At 41.8% G+C, this 22,849-nt stretch overlaps 1 protein-coding gene across 1 annotated transcript in view; it reads left to right on the forward strand.

The window, feature by feature from the left end:
* The first annotated feature begins 14,799 nt into the window (after positions 1 to 14,799).
* Positions 14,800 to 22,849, forward strand: part of MAP1B (microtubule associated protein 1B) — a 70,936-nt gene continuing 62,886 nt past the window's right edge. The window contains exon 1 of the mRNA XM_060280224.1: positions 14,800 to 15,170. Within this exon, the coding sequence (XP_060136207.1) occupies positions 14,993 to 15,170 (178 nt within the window). The 5' untranslated portion in view covers positions 14,800 to 14,992. The remainder of the gene's footprint in view (positions 15,171 to 22,849) is intronic.

The following is a 22,849-nucleotide window of genomic DNA, read 5'->3' on the forward strand; positions in this document are numbered from 1 at the left end:
GCCAGGAGTTCCTTTCAGACACAACCGGCTAGTTCAGTTGGGGATCGCCTCCCCAACCTTTATGGGGGCGCGGAATGCCGCCAGCACCCCTTTTTCCTTAATAAACTTTACCGAGGCTGCAGAGCTCTCGGCAAGAGCGCGTTACGCGTCCCGCGGCAAAACCGGAAGTCCCAGTACGGTGCACTCCTGTACATAGGATTGCCAGACTCAATAGAGGACATGACTTCTGTGCCTTTAATTGCCCTGCTCTCTTTTGAGTCTGGTAACCTTAAAGAGAAACCAGCAGACCCTTTGTTTAATTTCTAAGCAAAGGGTCTGCTGGTTTCTCTTTAAGGTTTCCAGACTCAAAAGAGAACAGGGTAATTAAAGTCACAGAAGTCCTGTCCACTATTGAGTCTGGCAACCCTACCCTGTGTATGTTTATTTGGATGCATGGGAGATATTCCTGAGTAACTGCATATATTCCTGCGTATAAGACTACTTTTTAACCCAGGAAAATCTTCTCAAAATTCAGGGGTTGTCTTATACGCCGTGTCGTATTTCTTATATGATGAGTATATCCCAAACTCTATATTTTAACTGGAAAAGTTGAGGGTCGTCTTATACGCCTAGTCGTCTTATATGCTGGAATATACGGTATATAGGATTTTGTATGTTTATATTCTGCATCTTCCATCAAAGTCAGATCCTCAGAGTGGGTTACACTCAAGATCCTATTGATTGCATACATTAATAAATCTCAAAGAATTGCAGCCTCCATTGAATGACCAGAAAAGGAGGGTCCCTGCACGATGAGCTGCATCTGGCAAAATTCACTCTTCTGCACAGCTGATATGCATGAAGGAGTCTTTGCGTCTGGTCACCCATGTAAGGAAATTGCTCTACTCCTCTTTTGCTATGACTGCCAATCTAGGAAGGCCAACCATCCAAGAGGCTCTCAGGCAAGCTGCCATTACACTTTTATTGCTCTAAGTGGAAGTGAAACACAAGGATGTCACCCATCTCTCACCCGAGCCCAATGTAGCTTGCTGTTCTCTGTCAAATCCCACCTGATGCACACATAGCATGAAGGGGAATATCCTTTTGAGTTTGGCCAAAATGCACACAAGAACCTCAGCAGCCAAACTGAAGAGAGTTTACTAAGCACAGGGTTTCAGAAAGGGCGAGCACGAGTGAAGAGGCAGAAGGATGCTTAAATTTTCTAAAAGGTTGTATTTCTTTTATTAGCTAAGCTACTCACAAAAGGCTAGGGCCATCTTCAAGCACAAGTAATACAGCATCTTGAATGGTCAGAGGCCAAGGGACCAAGGAATACTAGGATTTATAAAGACTCTTGACTCAGGTGGGTTCTGGTTGACAGGTGGCTGCGGTGAGCCAATCCCAGGAGTTTCATTGCACATAGCCTGGAATGGCTGATTCTTGGGAAGCTGTTTACTTGTGATTAGGCTGGTTCACAAAAGTCCTTCTCAGGCATTTGATAAAGAGTGAAGTAAATGTGTATGGGGGCAGTGGGTTCTAGTGTGCTAACTCTGCCCTCCATCACTGTTCCCATCTAGGGTTGTCAGACTCAATAGAGGACAGGACTTCTGTGCCTTTAATGGCCTGCTCTCTTTTGAGTATGGAAACCCTAAAGAGAAACCAGCAGACCCTTTGTTTAATTTCCAAGCAGGGAAATTAAAGGCACTGAAGTCCTGTCCTCTATTGAGTCTGGCAACCCTATTCCCATCACCCTCCAACTTGTATAAAATGGTGCTATAAACCAATCCAGGGAAAACAAGGCATGCTTAATTTCCATTGAAACCAGTGTATGAACAGACCTGCTTATCCATCCAATTAATTTCACCGGCACACCGGCATTTATATATCTCCATAGTGCATTCATAAATTTATACCCTTGATAGGTGGCTTATACTGGGTAAATGCTCTCAAGATGGTAATGGTAACAATCCCTGTTTCAAACATTTAATAAAAACAAATTATTAAGCAGTTAGAAACGAAGGACCTCCTTTTCAGGCACATTTGGCAAATAATGTTAGCACTAAGCAAATGGGCCAAGTGAAGCAAATCAAACCTGCTGTTATATTGTATTAGTTCCTTTTTAAAATTATTTTTTGACTCAGTAATTCTAAAAATGATTTTTCTTAGTGTTTTTGCTTCCTATTGTAGATGCAGAGTTAATGATCTCAGATATATCCAATATAATTGGTCACAGAATCATTATATCTGTGTTAATTATCTTTCTGCCTCTTGGCAGTTTATCGTCAATAACCAACAATAATAAATCACTGTTAATCCTAAGGTTGATTTGCTTATGTGAAAAGAGTTATGAAAATACATTTAACCTTTAAGATGCTGTTAGTGTCTGCATATGATTGGTGAAATACTTAAGAGCTAATGGGCACCTTGGCTTCAGTCATCCGTCAAAGAAGTTCATCAGTCAAGGATTCCGCAGCGTATCTGGCAGCATATCACGCTGAAACAAAACCACCACCCAACCCCCACCTTGAGGCATCGCAGGTGTACAGCACTCACAATGCAGCCAATACATTAACACAGCTTGCCGGAATTCTGATGTAATGGATTTTGCTGTCGCAGCTCTCTTTTTCTTCCAACACGCTTTACAGGCCAGCAGGTAGATGCAGGGAACAAGGTAGCAAGGATGAGCAGCTTTACAACTGAAGCATTGCTTTTGTTTACAACTGAAACTCTGCTCCTCAACACATATCCAACAGAGCTAGGGTTGCCAGTTCAGTTAAAATTGTGAAGTGTAAATACATCAGAAATCACAGGCGTACACATATTACTTCTACTATGGGGTGGGGCAGGGAAAGCCATAGAAGGACTGGGTGTGCAATGGGGAACCCAAATGGCCATGAAGGGAAGGAGTTAACTGAGGGGATATACTCTGCTTTGTTGCTCCTGGGCCTTTGCTCTCTCTTAGGCAAGGTGAGACCTGAGTCCCAATTTGCCTTTGCTTTAGCATGCTTTGCTCTAAGGTATAGGGAACTGGCAAAGGATGATAATGTGTGAAAATGTCCCTGTCTGCCACAGTGATGATGGTAGAAAATGAGCAGGAAGTTTGATTTTCTGCACTGTTGGGTCTAGAACCAGTTGTGCAATGTAGCTGTGATACATCAGTAATGTGACCCTTTACCCCTTGAGAATCTGGGCATAATTCTTTCAACCGTCATTTTAGCTATACTGATCCTGAATAGATATATTTAATTACAATGGTGTGAAGTGGTGCTTTGGCATAGCAGCAACAGCAAGTGTTCTAGAATTGAAAAGTTGTACCTTTTTACACTTCTTCTCCTAAGATCACAATATTACCCAGTATTTCTTTAACTCTGCCTCCTTTAACTCCAAAAAATGCCTGCTTCTCCTGCCAGCTACCACTGTCAATTATCCTGCCATGACCTTGGCAGTTAAATGCTGTTGGCTGGAGGCTGTGTGTGCTGCTGTTGGTTTGATATGGCATGAAAATGCTGAGAGAGTTCACAAGGTCAGAAAGGAGGAATGGTTTTCCCTAAGATCATCCTGCTTCCTCTTCTCTTGGACTCCCATCTGCACCCTGGTATTCTGCACAGTGCTGTTTTTTTCTAGAAAAAGAGGTGCTGGAACTCACCATGAACACCTCCTTCATTCTCTTAGAACTGAATGGCATCCACCTGAGAGGTGCTGGCTGAAAATAAGCTCCAATTCCGCAAGAGGGGAAGGGAAAATGACGTCCCTTTCTATTGGCTTGCATCAATCCATTTTTATTCTATATTTCTTTTGCAAACCACCTATAAACAGTACATGGGATGATGACTTAGTACAAGTCAGCCACTACTTGTCATTTAATTCAGTAGCAGCAATACCTTGCATTGAACTGATATTAAGGGTCACACAAGTGGAAAAGTATATGAGTGTATATGCTGTTCTTGGGCTGGCTTAGCCTTAGTGAGTGATTGGTCTCAGAGAGTGTTCAGACAAGCAGTTTGGTTTGCAAGGTATATAAACTGTACAATGAATACCACTGGTCTAGAAAAGGTGGCGAGTGGCTGCAGCTACTCTAATCCTTTAGACCACAGCAGACAGTCCATTTCCCCCTGATCATTGACATCAGCTATATTTAATGAGCTGGAACAAAAGCAGGTCAATGCAATATATAAATACACTGTTGGAGGAATGCCAAATGCCTAGGATTATTGAATACTAGTACTGTCTGTATATGGATGCAATCAGAAATCTAAAGGATAAGCAGTCATCTCACCTTCCCCAACACTGTCACATCACTTCCCATAACAGAAATTATTTTGACCTGCATCTTGAACTGCTTGTAAATCTAAGTGGGCAAAAATAAGTGTTTATTGTATGAAAATACATTTGGTGACATCTAGGAACCTGGGTTTGCAGAAAGCCTAAATTACTTCCAGCATTTTGGAAGGTGGATACTTTGGCTGCAAGAAACCTATTACGTAGAACCAGACTATGAATGTAAATAAAGTCTTAACAAATTCTTTTGGAGGTTGGTGTTTTTCTTCTCGGCAGGAGCAAGCAAGTAGCTCTGCCTTGCAGAACGTGGCCACTGGATTCCAAATATGTAACCTTCACCCCTTTACTGTCTTCCTAAAGAGGGGAAACGCACACTTTTAAACAGGCATCAGATATAGAAAAAAGGCTTCTCAAATTAGGTTTTGAACCAATTAAAACTACTCTAGCTACTATTTCATGCAGGACAAAGGGTAATTTGACACATCAATTTGATTGACTCTAAAAGCAAAACAGACAAGGAAAATCTATAAGTTTCTCACAGTGTTCAGTCTGCTAGGAAACACTTGATTGAATAGCATGATGATTAAAGAGCTAAGTATGAATGGGTTCCCTCACCTGCTGTAGAACAATTAAACTCTTCGGTTCTCTTGTGTTACAAAATGCACATGCTTTGGTCAAGAGCAGTGCCAACATTAATATACAGTACAACATGCGTTTCTGTCCATAGTCTTCCCCTGCCAGTCAATTGTAAACAACATGGAAGAAAAGGGAGAGAAAAAGAAGGAAGAAGCAGCTGTTGCCACATTTTCAGCTTGAGGGGTAAAACAGAAAACCTTAAATACATACACCACTAATTAGGGACTTATTCATGGGAGGGTCCTAGGGACTGCTGACCTGTGACCCACATGGGCATGAGTTACCTTACTCAGCAGGATACGTAAATATGAGAGCTGGAGAACTCAGAATAGACCAGGAGGTCTTGAGAGGGTGCTAGGCATCAGCCAGTTCCAAGGGGGATCATTCATTGTGTCTAAGCGTTCTTTGGCAGCAGATGGAACATTATAATGAATCAGTCTGGAATGTGTTTTATTCTAGCTGGGTTTAAGAACTTGGTAGTTTGCCTTGTCTAGTCTTAGTAGGGTATATTGTGCATGTTAATGTCCAATTCTTGCCTAAAACACACAGCCTTCACCCAAATCCAAAAGAAACACTGCCTTTGGCAAGCAAAATATTTGGCATAAGAGATCCCAATACATGATCCAAAATCTAGAGCTTTGTGATTAGAATGATCTAGAGCAGGCATCCCCAAACTGCGCCCCTCCAGATGTTTTGGCCTACAACTCCCATGATCCCTAGCTAAGAGGACCAGTGATCAGGGATGATGGGAATTGTAGTCCAAAACATCTGGAGGGCCGAAGTTTGGGGATGCCTGATCTAGAGGATAGTTAGGCAGATATTCCTTCCTGGAGCACTTTGGTAAGTCCGTGAATGCAATTAATATTAATTAATCCTTTTTTTGTATTTATATACCGCTCACATGCCAAAATTGCTTCTAAGCATTTTCGAAGTATAAAATCAGTTATAAAATCCATACATAATTAAAATACACAATAAAATAATTCTATCAAAACATTTTAAAAGCCCATATACAATATAACAGGACTACTGAGTTTGTCCAAAATTTGTCAAATGTTTTATCTGACTGATTATTGTCTCTGTTCTTCCAGGCCCCCCATCACAAACCATTATGCTGTAGTTTGCTTTTAGTCTTCATTACATTCCTTATAATCATAAGAAGTAAGTCAGTACTCAGCAGCACCTTGGGACTAATGGCTAGAAGAGGTTAACTGCCTTTGGCTCTGCTTAAAGCTATCAACTCCTCCCACTCCATCATTAATCCACAACCTTACCCTTGATCATTATTCACACAATCAATACCAGACTCATCATTAAGCAGATGAGTACCAGGCAAGGTGGCTAGAAGAAGATGGCTGTGGAGCTGGAAAGTAAATTAGGTTGTTCTCTCTTGGTAGTGAAATAATTTCTCCAGTTGGTTTGCAGAAATTGGTTTTGCAGCATACATACATGATCTGGAATTTTGACTTTGAACACACACACACCATTGACACTTATCAATAGGCATCTTTAGCAATCTTTCAGAATGTGAGGAAACTCAATACAGTATATGGTCTAAATAAATAATAATGGATTTTGAATCATGTTCATAGACATCATTCCATTACGTGGTGTATGGAATAAAAATATTAATGCAATCCATTTCCTAACCATCAAATGTGGTACTGGGGATATTGTGAAAAGCCACTATGCAACACAATCAGAACATAAAAATGTCTTCAGAAATAAATTAAATTAAATGACTGTATTGTTAATACAGAAGTCACATTGATCCAGTGAGGAACTTAAGTGCATTCTTCTATACAGCAGTGACAGCTGATGGAAGTTCATATAATCTAATCGTTATTTCTTATTATTATTTAGCAACAACACATTAATCACATTTCTAGTTAATACAGGATATGACATACTCCCTATAGAAACATTAGATACTAAAAATAAAATAAAATGATATGATGCAATATTTTTAGCAGCCTTCTCCGACCTGACACCCTCCAGATATTTTAGATGACAATTCCCATAATCTCTACCCATAGACTATGCTGGCTAGAGGAACTGGTGTCCAACAACAACAATAGAGAATCTTTGTAAAAGTAAGAGACCACCTATAGAAACTCATTAAAAGCATAGTGTAGCACTGTAGTCTAACAAATAAAAATGAGCAAGCTATGAAAAGTTGGTCAATTAAACTATGATCAGGAATATATCAGTGGATTTACCAGCCTCTTCATTTGCATTCTCAGAGGTTTCTCTAGTATTATTATTCACAGTTATCATTTGCCATCACTTAAAATAGTTATTCTGTAATTCTAGGCATTTGGAAGTGCTTCAGTTTCTCAGATTACCAAGAGATTTAAGCAGAGGCTTGACAGCCATATGTCAGGAATGCTTTGATGGTGTTTCCTGCTTGGCAGGGGGTTGGACTGGATGGCCCTTGTGGTCTCTTCCAACTCTATGATTCTATGATTCTATGGCCCAACAGAACCATATAATTGGAAGGGACCACGAGGGTCCAACCCCCTACAATGCAGGAATATTTTTGCCCAATGTGGGGCTCAAACCCACAACCCTGAGATTAAAAGTCCCATGGTCTACCAACTGAACTATCCTGCAGGCTAGAGCACTTTAAGCCCAATATTAGAACCAATGGAATATCCTGTTGGTCAAAGCTAAAGCATCCATTGTACAAACAGGACCCAGAAAAATAGCCGATCGGGTTGTGCCCTGCACCTAGGATCAATGCCTGTCTGTCTGTCTTGTATGTGCATTGACTGTGACTGCAGGATCCTCTATTGATTCTTTTATTGTCATAATCAGAGGGTGAACAATTCTGCCTTCAGTTTATTCGTATTGACTTCTGAATCACACAGAACTTAACTTAGCTGTCAAGCTTTGTCAAAGGCTCGAGCGAATTGGTTGGACATGGCACTTGGATGGTGAAGCACAGGGAGTTTTACTTTTTAAATGGAGGCAAGTTAATCTGGTAACAACCTGGAAAAAAAAAATCCAGAATGTCTCTTTTAAAGGGGAAAGCTTCATTTTTTACTGATCTACTTAAGGTCAAACATCAAGTCAAGAGATCTGAAGGCTCCGTCCTGTCCTGTGAGGCACACTGTCCATATTATCAGATGGACAAGCAATCACATCCAATGTGTCTGGTCACTCTTTCAGAATTCCTACTCTGGTGAGTGACCTTCAGAAGTTCCTCCTCAAGGGACTGGAGTTCAGTTTTGTTCAGATCAGTGTACCTGATCCTGGAAAGTCTCTTGGGCAGCAGTGACTTCACTGATTTTCAGAGACAGACTCTGAATGACATGTTTGGGCTCTGGGGTACAATTCAGCTGAGATGTTGCTCTCACATAAAGAATTCCATTCACTGCTATAATCATGGGCTGACTGGTAAACATTTGGTGCTGAGGATTGGCTAATTTCTGGGAATAAAAGCACTGAGTGTCTGAGGAGCTGGGAGGTTGTTAAGATAGCAAAGACTGAGGGAAAGACCCTGGTCATGTATACGAAAGGAAATGATGAGGCAAATAAAAGCTAAGTTGAAAGCCTGGGGCCAGATTCCACTCTGCCTTTACAAATAAATTATTCTACTTCTAAGAACAAGCAGGTCTATTGCTACATGCAAAATAATATTAAAAATGCTGCTAATTCTTGCACATATATGCATGTATATATTGTCTAATATAATCATGTCCCCAGGGTAGCTAACAGAAATGTAATAAAACAACGCATGATGGAAAATTAGCAAAAATAGGTAAAAAAACCCAATACAAAACAAACCCCAAAGCTGCAATTGTGTACATACGTACCTATGAGGAGGTCCCAGTTAGCTTATCAGGAAACATACATGGTATTGCACTATTAAACAGAAACAAACAGTAAAACTGTTGCCACTTACTATGTTAAAAAGATTAAATGAGGTACGGTTCCCACCAAAATTTGGCAAATTAAAATTATGCATGTGCCACCCCAGACTCTGTTTGCACATATTGATGTATACTTGCACATATTGCACATATTGATGTATACTTGCACATATTGCACATATTGATGTATACTTGCACATATTGCACATATTGATGTATACTTGCACATATTGCACATATTGATGTATACTTGCACATATTGCACATATTGATGTATACTTGCACATATTGAAGTATTCCAGTAGTTTCTTGCCATCTTCTCAAAACGTCATTCCACACACACTTTTTCCTATGGCTTGCCTTCCCATCCCGTCACTTTGAAGCATCATTGCAACAATATTTATTTTTCTGTGGCAGGACCCACATAGATTTTTTTCTTAAAAATAAAATCCAACCAGTGCAGACATGTCTTGAAAAAATGTGTGGTAAGTTTCAAAATATGTCATATAGAAATGCAATGAATTCACTTGCAGGATAACTGGAGAGAGAGAAGGAGAAAGAGAGATCGACAAGCTATCAAACATTCAGGTACTGGTATGCAGTTGGTTGCAATAGGTCCTAAGGAAGTAAAAGAGGTAGAAAACATTTTGCATACTGTAGATCTGGCGCTTCAAAAACAAACAAACAAACAAACAAATCTCACAACCTCTCTGCAGTTCCAACCCAAACTGCTGAACAAAATTCCAAGAGGCCAGACTAAGATCACGCAATTTCTCCCTGCCACACAAGATCAGCAGCCTTGAAAGGATGCCCAGGTGGAACAGAAGCAGGCATCACCAGACAGTGATTTTCAGAGACTAATGTCAAGTATTATATTACCGTTAAAGTAACCTTTCCATTGCATGTTTCTTTTAAAAGATTAACCAGTGGTTCTCTAACTTTGGGGAAGGAGGACTTGTCTACTGTAGGGACCTGGGAGTGAGGGAAGCAGAAATCACGTTTCTGGGAATGATCAGATCCTGAGAGAGAGAGGAGCTTTCAGTCAGACCAGCCAAAACATGATTGGATTGATAGGATTTCCCTCGGCAATGGACCTTTACTGAGCCATACTTGGGGTGAGGTGGCTGCAGTTTAACTGCATATTTTGCTTGAACCCTTGACCCTTAGTTTAAGAGTCTCATGCTCTACCCACTGAGCTATGTAGGTGGGGAAAAAATTGAAACAAACTTATAGCAAACAGGTTAACAAGTTGCTCAGGAATAGGAAAATGACAACTTTGAAAATGATTGAGGCCAAGCTATACCAATAAAATAAAAAAGTTGCATTAAGAACTCTTTTGCACTACAGGATATTGTTGGATAAGGATATTCATAACTGTAATGCTTGTTGGGATATTTATAAATTTGATATTTATGTTGCTTTGTTTTTGCTTCTCTTTTTTCTTAAAGTTCTTATCAGTACAATAAGAACAGAACTGTGATGTGTGAAAAATATACAGTATCCTCTTAAGCAGTTTACAGGATGACCTCATTTTTTAGGCAAATGACTTCCCTTTTTTATTTAGAAAAATACATATATATCATTATTCTTTTTTTAAAAAAAATCAGTTTAAACAGTATGTACATAAAACCATGAAAAAAGACATTATTTTTTTCTAATCGGAAATCAGCTAACTATTCTGGATATATATATATATGTATAATTTCCTTGCATTTTCTCTACTAGATCAGTTCCTCCTAGTTGTAATCCACATGTTCTGGCAGTTGCCCAAAGCAATAATATTACATTTAATAAGCAAAATATGAAATTAACCAAAGAAAAAAGGGAGGGGGGAGGAAAACCAGAAAAGGGAGCATAAAGAAATGAAGAAAGAAAATCTGAGAGATTCCTGACACAATTCCAAAGACCAAGTAATAGATCTGGCAGGAAATAAATGAAGGAAAATGAAGCCAAATCAAATGCACACTAATTATTGAAATTTGTTTAATACCCATATGTGCAGGAAGTAAGAGTCCAAAACAGCCCAGACCTAGGTAAAATTAGTTGTAAGAACGACTGAGTTTAGCAAGACTTTTTTTCTAGTTAGTGGGCTTAGAGAACTTGCAGCCTTCAAACTTTATATTGGAAACTAGAAACCCATTGTAAAATAAATGGCTTAATATTTCAGTCCAAGGTGACAACTTTAAACCACAGATATATATTTTGTTTCAAATAGAAGATGCTCCAGCAAGGAGCCCATGTTTCTTTTTAACTGCCAGAGCTGACTTTTGCTGCAATTTGCAGCTCACGTGAAGCATATGAAGAAAATCTAAGCAAGGGTCAGTGCAGACTGAGTAATGTTTTCTGGGCACAGGATCAGCACATAAGAAGCTCCTGGGTCAAAAGTAGATGCCTTGTCTATAGATAGATAGATAGATAGATAGATAGATAGATAGATAGATAGATAGACAGACAGAGAGACAGACAGACAGACAGACAGTATGGATTATATACGGTAATCAACCACTGATGAGTACAGTGTGAATTAGACAGCATGCCCTTGTCTGGAGTGGAACATGTAATTCTGGACTGGCCCTTACTTTGACATCCAGTCTCTAAAAGTATGCTAGCAAAAGGAGAAAGTATGCTAGCAAAAGGAGTTGCTACTGCTACTGTGAAAACAGGCTGCTGGATTAAATGGACCAGTGGCCTGGTCCAGCGGGCTATTATTGTGTTCTTATGCCCACCTCTGATAGCTAGGCAGCAGCAGCAATGGAAATAACAATATGCATCATGGTATACATAAAAAAAAGGCAGCCCTGTGGTCTGGTTCCACATCAACTTGGTAACATTTGGAAACTTTAAACATAAGGTAAACTGTGATATAGGGACACAGATGGCACTGTGGGTTAAACCACAGTGCCTAAGGCTTGCCGATCAGAAGGTCGGCGGTTCGAATCCCTGCGACGGGGTGAGCTCCCGTTGCTCGGTCCCAGCTCCTGCCAACCTAGCAGTTCGAAAGCACCTCAAAGTGCAAGTAGATAAATAGGTACCGCTCCAGCGGGAAGGTATACGGCGTTTCCAGGTGCTGCTCTGGTTCGCCAGAAGCAGCTTTGTCATGCTGGCCACATGACCTGGAAGCTGTATGCCGGCTAACTCGGCCAATAATGCGAGATGAGTGCCGCAACCCCAGAGTCGGTCACAACTGGACCTAATGGTCAGGGGTGCCAAACTGTGATTATATTGTTACTTCGGTGCTTGTGCTGCACATTGTATCTCTAGCTGTTGTACAAAATCAATTAAAAGGCATAAAAGTGCAACAAACTAACAAACCTCACTGTGAACCTTAAACACCCAACCCAAGCATAAAACTCAAATACAAAAAAAAGATCGACACAAATACAAATGATAAAAACAGCTAGAAATCACTGGAGCTAAAACTGTATCACAGAAACTAAAATATTTTAAAGGCCTGGCTATCATATATTGTTGCACTTGTAGAAACATCATTGCAGAGCAATCAGAGACAACATTACCAGAGATACATTTTACAATGACTAGTCTCTCTTCATTTATTTCTATTATTTCTCACCAGAAAAACCTAGACCACCTTCTATCCACTTTTTTTAAATAAAAAAGTGGTATGTTATCCTGAAGTTTATCTCAATACTTCAGATTTTATATATTTAAATATATAAACTTTGGACTGTCTCCAAGGTTTAAAGAAGGTTGTCAATGACAAGTCCGCTGTTGTAATCAATACTATATGTTTGGCATTTATAGATATATTGTATAATGAAAATGCATGGCTCACCTATGCATTTTCCTCTTCTAATGTGATATTGGAGAAGTTTGATTGTTTTATATTGGTTTGTTTGTTCTAACGTCCTGTTTATCATTGCATTGTGCAATAAACTTACATTTTTAATATATCAGAACATTTACAAACTGCATTCCATATAAAATAGCAAGGCAGTTTACAGCATAAAATCAATACAAAAGAAAACAAACCACACAAACACTACAGATAATCTGATATCTCTAATGGAGCCAGTGCTAAAAATCAAAGCTTGAGAATGTTGTCATGAATAGGTATGTTTTAACCAGCTGGTTGAACACCATTACCATAAGGGCCTACCATATATCTAGGGAAAGGCTATTGCACAGTATTTCCCATCAGACAAATCTCTGATGGATGCAGTATGACTAACAGAGCTTCCTCTGATGATCTCAATGAACAGTCTGGATTGTAAAGAAGGTGATCACTCAGATCACTTGACTGGACTTTAGCAGCATAACCTTAAACTTGACTTGGTAGCAAATAGGCAGCCAGTGGAACTCCTCTAGTACACAAATGCTATAAATGTGCGGTAGGATGTACCACTGAGCATCCTGACCACTGCATTTTGCACTACCATAGCAGCAGTTATTGAACCAACCTTAAGAGCAGCCTCACACAGAGTTCACTGCAGTCTAGAGGTTACAAATGTATGGCTCAAGCTGTCTCTGTCCAGGAAAGGGCATGGCCGGCATACCAGCTGAAACTCACAAAAGGCGATGTAGGTAAAAGTTAATTGTTCATTTATTTATGATATTTGTATGTTGTTCCATACCATGAAGTTATCTCGAAGCCTTACAAAAAAATATGTACAAACAATTGACATATATAGTAACAAAACTTTTTTTTAAAAAAGGGAGGAATGAAATTTGCTTAAATTCAGCAAAGCAGAACTTGCTGACCCCCCCCCCCATTAGAAACATACTTTAAACAGAGAGGCTCAGAATATCTCAGTTATTTAATAAGCTTGGGGAAACACCCGGTGCTCAAAAGATGTTGCCATGCAAACCTCCTTGTAGAGGTTATTATGTAACCAGGGTGCCACTACTGAAAAGTCCCTCTCCCGGTTGGTTAAATGAAGAAGCACCTCTTTTTGTCTAAACCAGAGGTTTCCAAACTGGGGTTCATGGACCACAAGTGGCCATTCAGGATGTTTTGTGGGAAATCTGCACCATTTCAATTCTATAGTATGTTACGGAATTCAAATTGCAATACAATAGAATTAAATATTAAAAAATAAAAGAAACAATAAATATAGGTATCTGAAGAAGTGTGCATGCACACGAAAGCTCATACCAATAACAAACTTAGTTGGTCTCTAAGGTGCTACTGGAAGGAATTTTTAAAATAAATATACAACGAATGACCATATACCATTTGGCACAGACAGGGGCGAAAACCATTAAGTGTTCCATCGAGACCCTCTGCAATTTTCCAGTGGCTGCTGTGGCAAGAGTGGCGTTGGGAATATTTCGCCAGTCAGCTTTGTTGAATGATGCCTGGGCTCTGGCGTCACCAAAGAGGGAGGGAGAAGAACAAACACCTCTTGCCACTTTATTCACAGTGCAAATGGAATGTCCCTGCTGGGTTACAAAGGAAAACCAAAGCAGCCGGGCACCTGGCACACCCAACACAACGTGCCTGACCTTATGCACCCTCTTCCCCGACCTATTCGCTTCGGGGTCTGCTAAGGAGAAAAGGATCGCCTGCTGGCTTGGCTTGGCCTTCCCTTCCCCTGACTGCGGGGCCTGTTGGTCTCCATCGCCCCCGCGTGCGCGCTCCAAGCCTCATTGGACACTTCTGAGTAAACAAATGCACCGGCTCGGGTCGTTTGCGCGTCGAAAGTGACAGACAGGTTCACCTCCGGACCCTGGAGCCCGAGGGCTGGGCCCACCAAGGCCCGGGCCTTCTTTGCCCCCCGGTCTACTCGCCCGGGCATTGTTCGCCCACCTCGTCCTTTCTGCTTCTGGAGGCAGCGATGGGAATGATTTGCTGCAGATGACATCAGCTGCCTGGGGCTGGATGCTGGCGAAGCAGCAGCAGCAGCAGCAGCAAGCGAGCAAGGCAGCGCGCGTGGCTGTGCCGGGTCCCCTCCTCCTCCTCCTCCTCCTCCTCCGCCGACGCCTCCCTCCTCCTCCTCGCCAGGTCCCAGCCCCGCACTGTCTCGGTATAAAAGCGCCGCCGCCTCCCCGCCCTCCCTCACTCGCCCGGCTGCCTGGAGCGCGGTGGTGCCTCTCGAGCGCGCGGTTTTGTGGCTTTTTTTCCCGCCCCTCGCGAGGGAAGGAGGGAGGCGCTTCTTTGGAACTAAAAGCCTTTTCGTCCTGCCGCCTCTCCTCTCTCGTCGCCGCTGCCTGAAGGGAGAAAAGGCGAGGAGGAGGAGGAGGAGGAGGAGAGGGGCTTTGCCAGGATGGCGACGGTGGTGCTGGAAGCGGAGACGGAGCCGTCTTGTAGCCTCCCCAACGCGGTGCCCCCCTCGCCGAGCCTGTCGCACCGCTTTCTCGACAGCAAATTCTACCTCCTGGTCGTTGTAGGCGAGCTCGTCACCGAGGAGCATCTGAGGAGAGCCATAGGCAATATAGAGCGAGGTAAGGCGCCGCCGCCAGGCAGCTCTCCTGCCTCCTTTCCTCTCTCCCTCCTTCAGGAGCCAGGCGAAGAGATACTTCAGCTGCCGCCCTCCGTCTCTCTCTCTCTCCAGGGACGGCCAGTCGGGTGGGGTGGGGAGGGAAAGGGCTGGAGAGGCGACCTACAGGTTGCGTGGCGCGAAAAGTCCCGCAGCCAAAGGGGGTTTCTGCGCCATCGAAGCCCGTGACTGTGCATGATCTAACCTTGGCACAGCCGCCTCCCCGTCGGATCTGCTGCTCATTGTGGTCTGAGGTTGAAATCGGTGCGGGGTTTCACTGGGCTGACTTCATGGTCCAGACAGAGAGAAGGTCGAGAAAGGGGAAATTGATGCAACCGCTCCCTCTCCTCTCCCCCACCCCTGTGTGTGTGTGTGTGTGTGTGTGTGTTGGGAGGGGGCGAGGAGGATCCCCTGTCTAGAACTGCGGCTGTAGAGTTGGCAGCAATCTCCATCAGCCTCGGCTTTCCTATCCAGCCTCTTCTGACTCCGTTTCAGACTCCTCTTGGAGTTGCATTGCGCATGGAATGAAAGAAGCTGCAGCTGGAATCGCGGAAGGGTGTGTTTTCTCCACTGGCTGGCTGCAGTTCTTGGGTGGAGGTGGCGCGGGGTGGGGTGGGGTGGGGGGACGCGGCGAGATGGAAGAAATGGCTCCCTTATAATTAATGGCTTTGTTTTTAACCATAGCTGACTTTGACAGCAAACCAACAACCCTGAAATACAGTCAGAGAAAAGTTGATTACCCCGCTGCCCACCGCCTTCTCTGTGGTGGTTGGGGAAGCTTGTACAACATTGCACTCATCAAACAAGAGTCTCTGAATCGGCTCCTTTTTTTTTTTTTGCAAAGCCATGTAAGAAGGAGGCATTGCAGGAATCCAGTGGGGATTTCTTTCTTGGGCAGGTGGGTGGGTGTCCAAGGTAGTCTCACTTCATAGCGGTGCCTTGAGATGCTCATGGCTCTTGAGAATCCTGCACCAGCAACAGAGTAGCGGGGAGACAGGCTCTTTGAATCCCCCCCCTCCAAAGACCTGCAATTCTGGCTTTCTGCATTTAGCTGCGCCAGTTGGCACAAGGAAGGTGGCAAGGGGACACCACCCCCTCCTCCCATCCTCTTAAAGCAGTTGATCTTGAGTTTGCGCCACTTTTTCCTTCTGTGAGTCATTCCGCCTTCTCGCTCCCAGCATTGTCATTAGACACCCTCCCCAACCTCCCAAACTAGCTGGGCAGAGCAGAGGTCGTTCAGGTCTTTTGCAGAGCCAGCAACAGTCCCTCCTTTGCTTTCTCTTTCTCGCCTCTTGGTGCTGCTGCTGGGGAGTCTGCCCAGAGATACCGGCTTGTGGGCGTGGTGCAGTCCGCAGTGCGGTCCCTATGGCAGCCCATAGCGGACAAAGGGCGTTTACACAGTCAAGGAGAAAAAGAAAAATGCGTTAAATAAGCATCGGAAAGTAGACAGGCTTTGCTGCCTGCAAATTGAAGCAAAAAAGATTTTGAGAATGATCTCTTAAGCTGCAAAAGGTGCAGCTCCTGACAAGAGATGCTGCAGCAGCTTCCTTTGTTTCTAACTTTAAGCCATAAGTATTCTGGGGTTTGTTTCAGGAACCTTAGAACAAAACTGAAACTTCAGGAAAAAAATTTTCCAAGAAAAACAACAGTAACAATAAAGGACAGAAGCCCTGGTTATAAAATTTTGAGCACTTTCCCTGTTAAATCTTGTCATTGCCCAGCTACAGACATTGCCCAGCTATAGAACTGTATTGTTAACTTTTACAGTACTGTATTTTATAAAAGTAGCATTGGAATACTGCCCGAAACAAGTGGATTTCTTATAGATGATCTTAAATATAATGCTCTGCATTGTGTCATTCTGGGGAATGCAGTTGTGCACTGCAAATGGGATAAATGATGCACAAGTGTTAAAAGGCAGTATTCATAGCTTTCATACAAGTCATTAGTGGGCTAATATTACCGGTAAGTTTTTGAGCAAATGCATTTCATTTCTAGTGGGTTTTGGCTTTTATCTGGGAGAGAACAAGGGATTTCAGGAATCTGCCATTTTCAAAGAACCCTTAGGCAGTGCCTTGATTACATTCTTGCTATATAGGTGTGGTTCAGCAGATGGAGAGCTCCAGTTGGTTCCTATTGTTGCTTCACTCCCTACAAGTGGTTCGAACGCATAATTTCTTTGTGCATCTTTTCTCGAATCCACATTGTAGTGAAGACATTACTGCCTGCATTGGTGGCTATTTTTTATAAATTGACCTGTTTTATCTGTCCCATTGTATAATGTCACGTCACTTGCTCAGAATGAAAGTCTTTGTTTTAGACTGCTCTGGATATTTTCTTTTTAGCTTTATCTGAAGTTTTAGCTTAAGCCTGAACTAGCTGTTTCTTACTTAAAGTTATTAATAATTGATATAGTAAATGGATGTGTGTTGTGCTCTCAAGGCATCTGATGCCAACTTGCTCACATTCCCCCAGAAGAAATAAGTTCTGTTCCTGCACCATTCCCCCCCCCACTTGCTTTATTGTTTGGTTGTAGATCCTTAGAAGCAATGCCTACTTTAAAAAAAACTGGATTAGAGATTGAGAGGAATACATGCTATTTTTAGAAATCCAGGGTCTCTTATTAATGATTTTATGCTGAACCTGGTTTGGGGAAGAATGCAGATTTTTCTTTTTCTGTGGAGCTTGATTATATCAGGCATCCCCAAACTGTGGCCCTCCAGATGTTTTGGCCTACAACTCCCATGATCCCTAGCTAACAGGACCAGTGGTCAGGGATGATGGGAATTGTAGTCCAAAACATCTGGAGGGCCGAAGTTTGGGGATGCCTGGATTATATAGTTAATGAGTGGACATATTACTGTAAGTTCTCATTTGAAGTATGCATTCCCAACAAGGGCCTCAATATTTCAGGTAACTTTACCTGTGCTCTCAGTTTTGTGCCTTGGGCACCACCCTTGAAGATGCTGGATTAATGAGATTAATGAGACTCACTGCAGAGAAATCTGAGAAGACTTCATGTACTGATGACTTATTAGAGGTTTATCCTGAATGATCTGGAGGGTGAAGATTTGGTTTTTGTTCTAAAAATTGTCAAGAGGGACTTTGTCCAGCATTATTTAATAATCTCCATAAGCTATTTGTTTTAATTCACTGGCTACCCTTTTTCAGTACTTAAAAGACTGACTCTAGGATCTGTACAAAACTCAAGATTTGTGGGTGTGCCCTGGTTGCTAATGGAGGGGTCTGCTGTAAGGCCTGCTTCTCTTCCCACAGAAGAAAACAACTTGATATCAATTGGAATTTCATTAGTCACTCACATTAATAACAGCAGACTATCTATCTATCATCTATCTATCTATCTATCTATCTATCTATCTATCTATCTATCTATCTATCTATCTATTTCCAGATCTTCCCCTGTATTAGTGAATTTTGTGTTGTGTTTCTGTCTTGTTTCTGTCAGAACTGCTGAATCATGGAGCTGTGTTGAGGATGACTGGCAATGGATTGTTACTAAGTTGCCACATTTTATTTTCAATACATAGTCCTGGCTTTGATCCACACAATTCCCAATTTGCTGCAACGATACTGCATGATATGCAGCTACAAATGATATATGGCTGGAGTTTATTTTTAAACAGCAGAAGGCAAATTGCTCAGTTTGGCTACCTAATGCTTTGTGCTGTGATTGCCCATCTCCAAGTGGTCTGATCATAAATGATCAATGCAAATATGACCTCACAAGAATATATATTCAATTCTATCTTATCCACATGACAAATGATACTGAATGTTGCTCACAATGAAATGCTTGTGATATCTGGAAACCATGAAATATGAACACTGTTTTATTATGTTGCATTAAACAAATTCTGAATATACTCTATGGAAGAACAGTAAAAATCTAAAAGGAAACGAAGGTCAGATTCAAAACAGGCATCATATCTGTATCTCTACACTAAGCAACTGGGTCAAAACATCCTCTCTTTGATATTTCCCTGTACTGGATTGAACAAAGAACCGTCACGAAGTAATACTATTTCTTTTTGTTACTTTTGAATCTCTGACTGTATACCGTTTATACAAGGGATGGCACTGAGAATAAATGTCATCGAAAACTATCTATTTGGTGAAGTTTTTCATCCTCTTGTTGACTTAGATGGGGCTATACGCATAACTGTGTAGGATTGCAGCTTTAAGTGTAAGGCACAGTTTACACATGGCTTATTCATCACCCACTAAGTATGGAAGAAATAGGTGATACCAGTATGCACGTGTGATACAGCTCACAGATCAGTAAGCTCAGGCTTGTTGGTCTCTGGGAGGGAGAGTATGATTATTGCTTTCAGTGCAAGAAATCCTAGGCTCTGTTCCTGGACATATCCATAAACCAGAAGAAGTGGGCACCACACCTATCAGAGATTTTCTTTCTTTCTTTAGGGGAAGGATTGTAGTTTGGTGGTACAGCAGATGTTTTGTGAACAAATGTCCTATGTCCAATCTGTAGCATCTCTAGTTGAAATTGGATCAGTGAGCACGCAGACAGTTCTAGGTTAGAAGGACAGATAGTTTGACCTAGTATCATCTATATTCCTATTGAAGGCTCAACCTTCCTTTCTCCTTATACTTTTCAGTGGAGAAAGTTTTGCATTTGGTTGAGGAAGATGTTATGAGTCAGTTCAAAGTGTGGATCTGCCTCCCCCCCCCTTTGGACTCTGACACTAGCGGTCATTACTGATGGGAGGAAGGTCCATTCTAATTTAAATGATGTAGGCTTTTCAGCAAAAATTGAATTCAGAAACTCCAGTGCCCTAAATGGTTGGGAACATGATTTAGCTTATATGACTGACACATTTAGTAAACATATCCAACAAAAATACAGCAGATTAATTTTTCATCCTATATAAATCTCATAAGTTTTTGCAATAAATTTTTGCAACAGCCCAGATAGTGACTCATCAGGGATTATCAGCAAATTTCATTACGTATTTCTTTCCATCTAAAACACTTCTGCAAGTATTTCAATATGCCTCAAAGTTTGTTTAACCATTAACACATATGGAGAACATATACATGCACTTAAAATAGATGCATTTATATCTGGAATTTTTAATCTGTCCAACAAGCTGATTGTTTTAAAACTAGATAAGGACTGTGTGAAAATTGTCTAAGACATCCCCCCCTTTTTTTGCCAAGATCATGTGCAACAGAAGGATCAAGCAACTGTGAATGACATTAGTGGTACAGAATCATCATCGGAATGACTGTATTTTACTGCACATAAAATAACCACTACTCCCGAAAGAGGAAAACTAGACTTTCTTTTTTTCCCCTAGTGAGATTTTGTTGCTATTGCAAGCATTTTGAATTTAAGCTAGTAAATGCTAGAATTTAAAACTGCTCTCACATAACTTTTAAAAGCTTTATATGATTAGCTAGGTCCCTTGAAATTATGTCTCCTTAGCTACATCAAGATACATTTTTTATAATATAAACTATGATAAAATCTCAACACTGGGACAGAAGTAAAGTTCCAACTAGCAGTATTCACCCATTCTGATATTACTGTTACTGTGGTGCTGGAGGAGACTCTTGAGAGTCCCATGGACTGCAAGAAGATCAAACCTATTCATTCTGAAGGAAATCAGCACTGAGTGCTCCCTGGAAGGACAAATCCTGAAGCTGAGGCTCCAATACTTTGGCCACTTCATGAGAAGAAAAGACTCCCTGGAAAAGACCCTGATGTTGGGAAAGATTGAGGGCACAAGGAGAAGGGAATGACAGAGTACGAGATGGTTGGACAGTGTTCTCGAAGCCACCAACATGAGTCTGACCAAACTGCGGGAGGCAGTGGAAGACAGGAGTGTCCATGGAATCACGAAGATTCAGACATGACTAAAAGACTAAACAACAAACAAATATTACTGTGCTGTAAAGCTCCCCTATTTTTAAAAAACCATTCCATGGTTTCAAGCTCCTTATATTAAATGAGGGATGATTAACTTGTGGTCCTCCAGATGCTGGTGAACCCAAACTCCCACCAACCCATCTGGCATAGCCAGTGGTTGTGTTTTAAGGGAGTTGTACTCCAACAATATCAGTAGGTTCACAGGATCCCCATTCCCATATTAAATGCTTCTTATCACATGTTTACACAAGTGTATAAGCACAGTCTTCTAAACTCCACTGCTTTTTTCTTTCTACATCAGACAAACAATTTGACCATTTAAAGTTTCTTTAACTTTCTTCTATATGTACTTTGATTTTGTTTTGACTTCCTCCATCTGAAAACAGGCAAGTGACCTTTTGAAATATGACATGGCAACTAGTTTGGACTTGCTTTTCAAAACATCTCTGCTTATTCTGCCATGTAGAACTACTGCTTGCAGGCTTTTTAAAAATATAAAGTTACAATCCTAAAACTGTCTTGGATTATTACGTGCATTTAACATTGAGTATTTGTGTCTTGTAGAGCCCTGTATCACAGGGAAGCCTTTCCCAAGCAAACAGTAAAATTCTGTTCTTTTTAAAAATTTTAAGTGCACTTTGGTTTAAAAGTTTTAGTGCAGCACATTAATCTGGGGGCGAGTGAACATCTGCATCAGGAATAAGAGGGAAATAAAGATCTAAATTGGGATCTACTGCTCCTTTGGATCCTGCCGCCTCACCTCATAGGTGGATTTAGGTGAGCACGACCTGTTTGGTCATACTGGGTGTGGTGCCACAGGGGGAACCACAGCTGTTAGGTAGAATGGAAGGTGAGAGGCACCGAATTTTGGTATTGCACAGGGTGCCGCTGAAATTCGAAACCCCAAGGTCTGTGACTGCTCACCTGACCTCCTGGATGGGCTGGTCCTGGTGGTATGTGCAGGAGAGATTGAAGTCCTACAAAGGTAAAAGTGAGCGATTTCTTCACTAGAAAAAGAGGGCCTTATACATACAGGACTCAAAGAAAGACTAGCATCCACATGTAATTGCCTGCATAAAAAACGTTGTGAGGCTTTGGGCTTGTCACAAGTTGCCACAGAGTCTGGATCTGAGGTGGAAATGTAGGCATGAGGGCTAAAGCCAGAAAACATGGCTGGAGGGCTAGGGATGAGGTACCAGATTAGAGTCAGGGATGGGAGTTATAGTCGCACACAGGATGGAAGTCAAATTCACCTTGCTTCACTCCATCAAATATAATGATGGAGTGAAGCAAGGTGAAGCAGTGCAGGGTTGAAGCAAAGCAAGTGTGAAGGATGGAAAAGCAGGTGTGCTACCCAATGGAATGACTTAAGACTGCCAAACCGGCCTAGAAGGAGCTGTCAGGGTGTGGTGCCAGTTGACAGTGTTCAGGCCTATGGTGCCTGGTCGGTCTGTCTGTCTGTCTGTCTGTCTGTCTGTCTGTCAGGGCCCCATTTAAAACACTCCCTGTCCACCAACCCCAGGCACTTTTGCTTGGGAATCAAAGCAGCTAGCTAGCTGAAGGCCTTCTTTCAAGCACAAACTATGTAACCCAACAATCCATTTATTATGGACAGCCCAGAACAAAAGGGTAGATTGGCACACTGCTATTACTGCTACTATTTATAGCACTGTGGTGCATGCTTTCCTTTGCAACTGCAGTGTGGTTAACGAGTTTGACAAGGTTGCTGTTGT

Source organism: Zootoca vivipara, chromosome 11 (genome assembly GCF_963506605.1).
Source record: "Zootoca vivipara chromosome 11, rZooViv1.1, whole genome shotgun sequence".
In the NCBI taxonomy this organism is placed as follows: domain Eukaryota; kingdom Metazoa; phylum Chordata; class Lepidosauria; order Squamata; family Lacertidae; genus Zootoca; species Zootoca vivipara.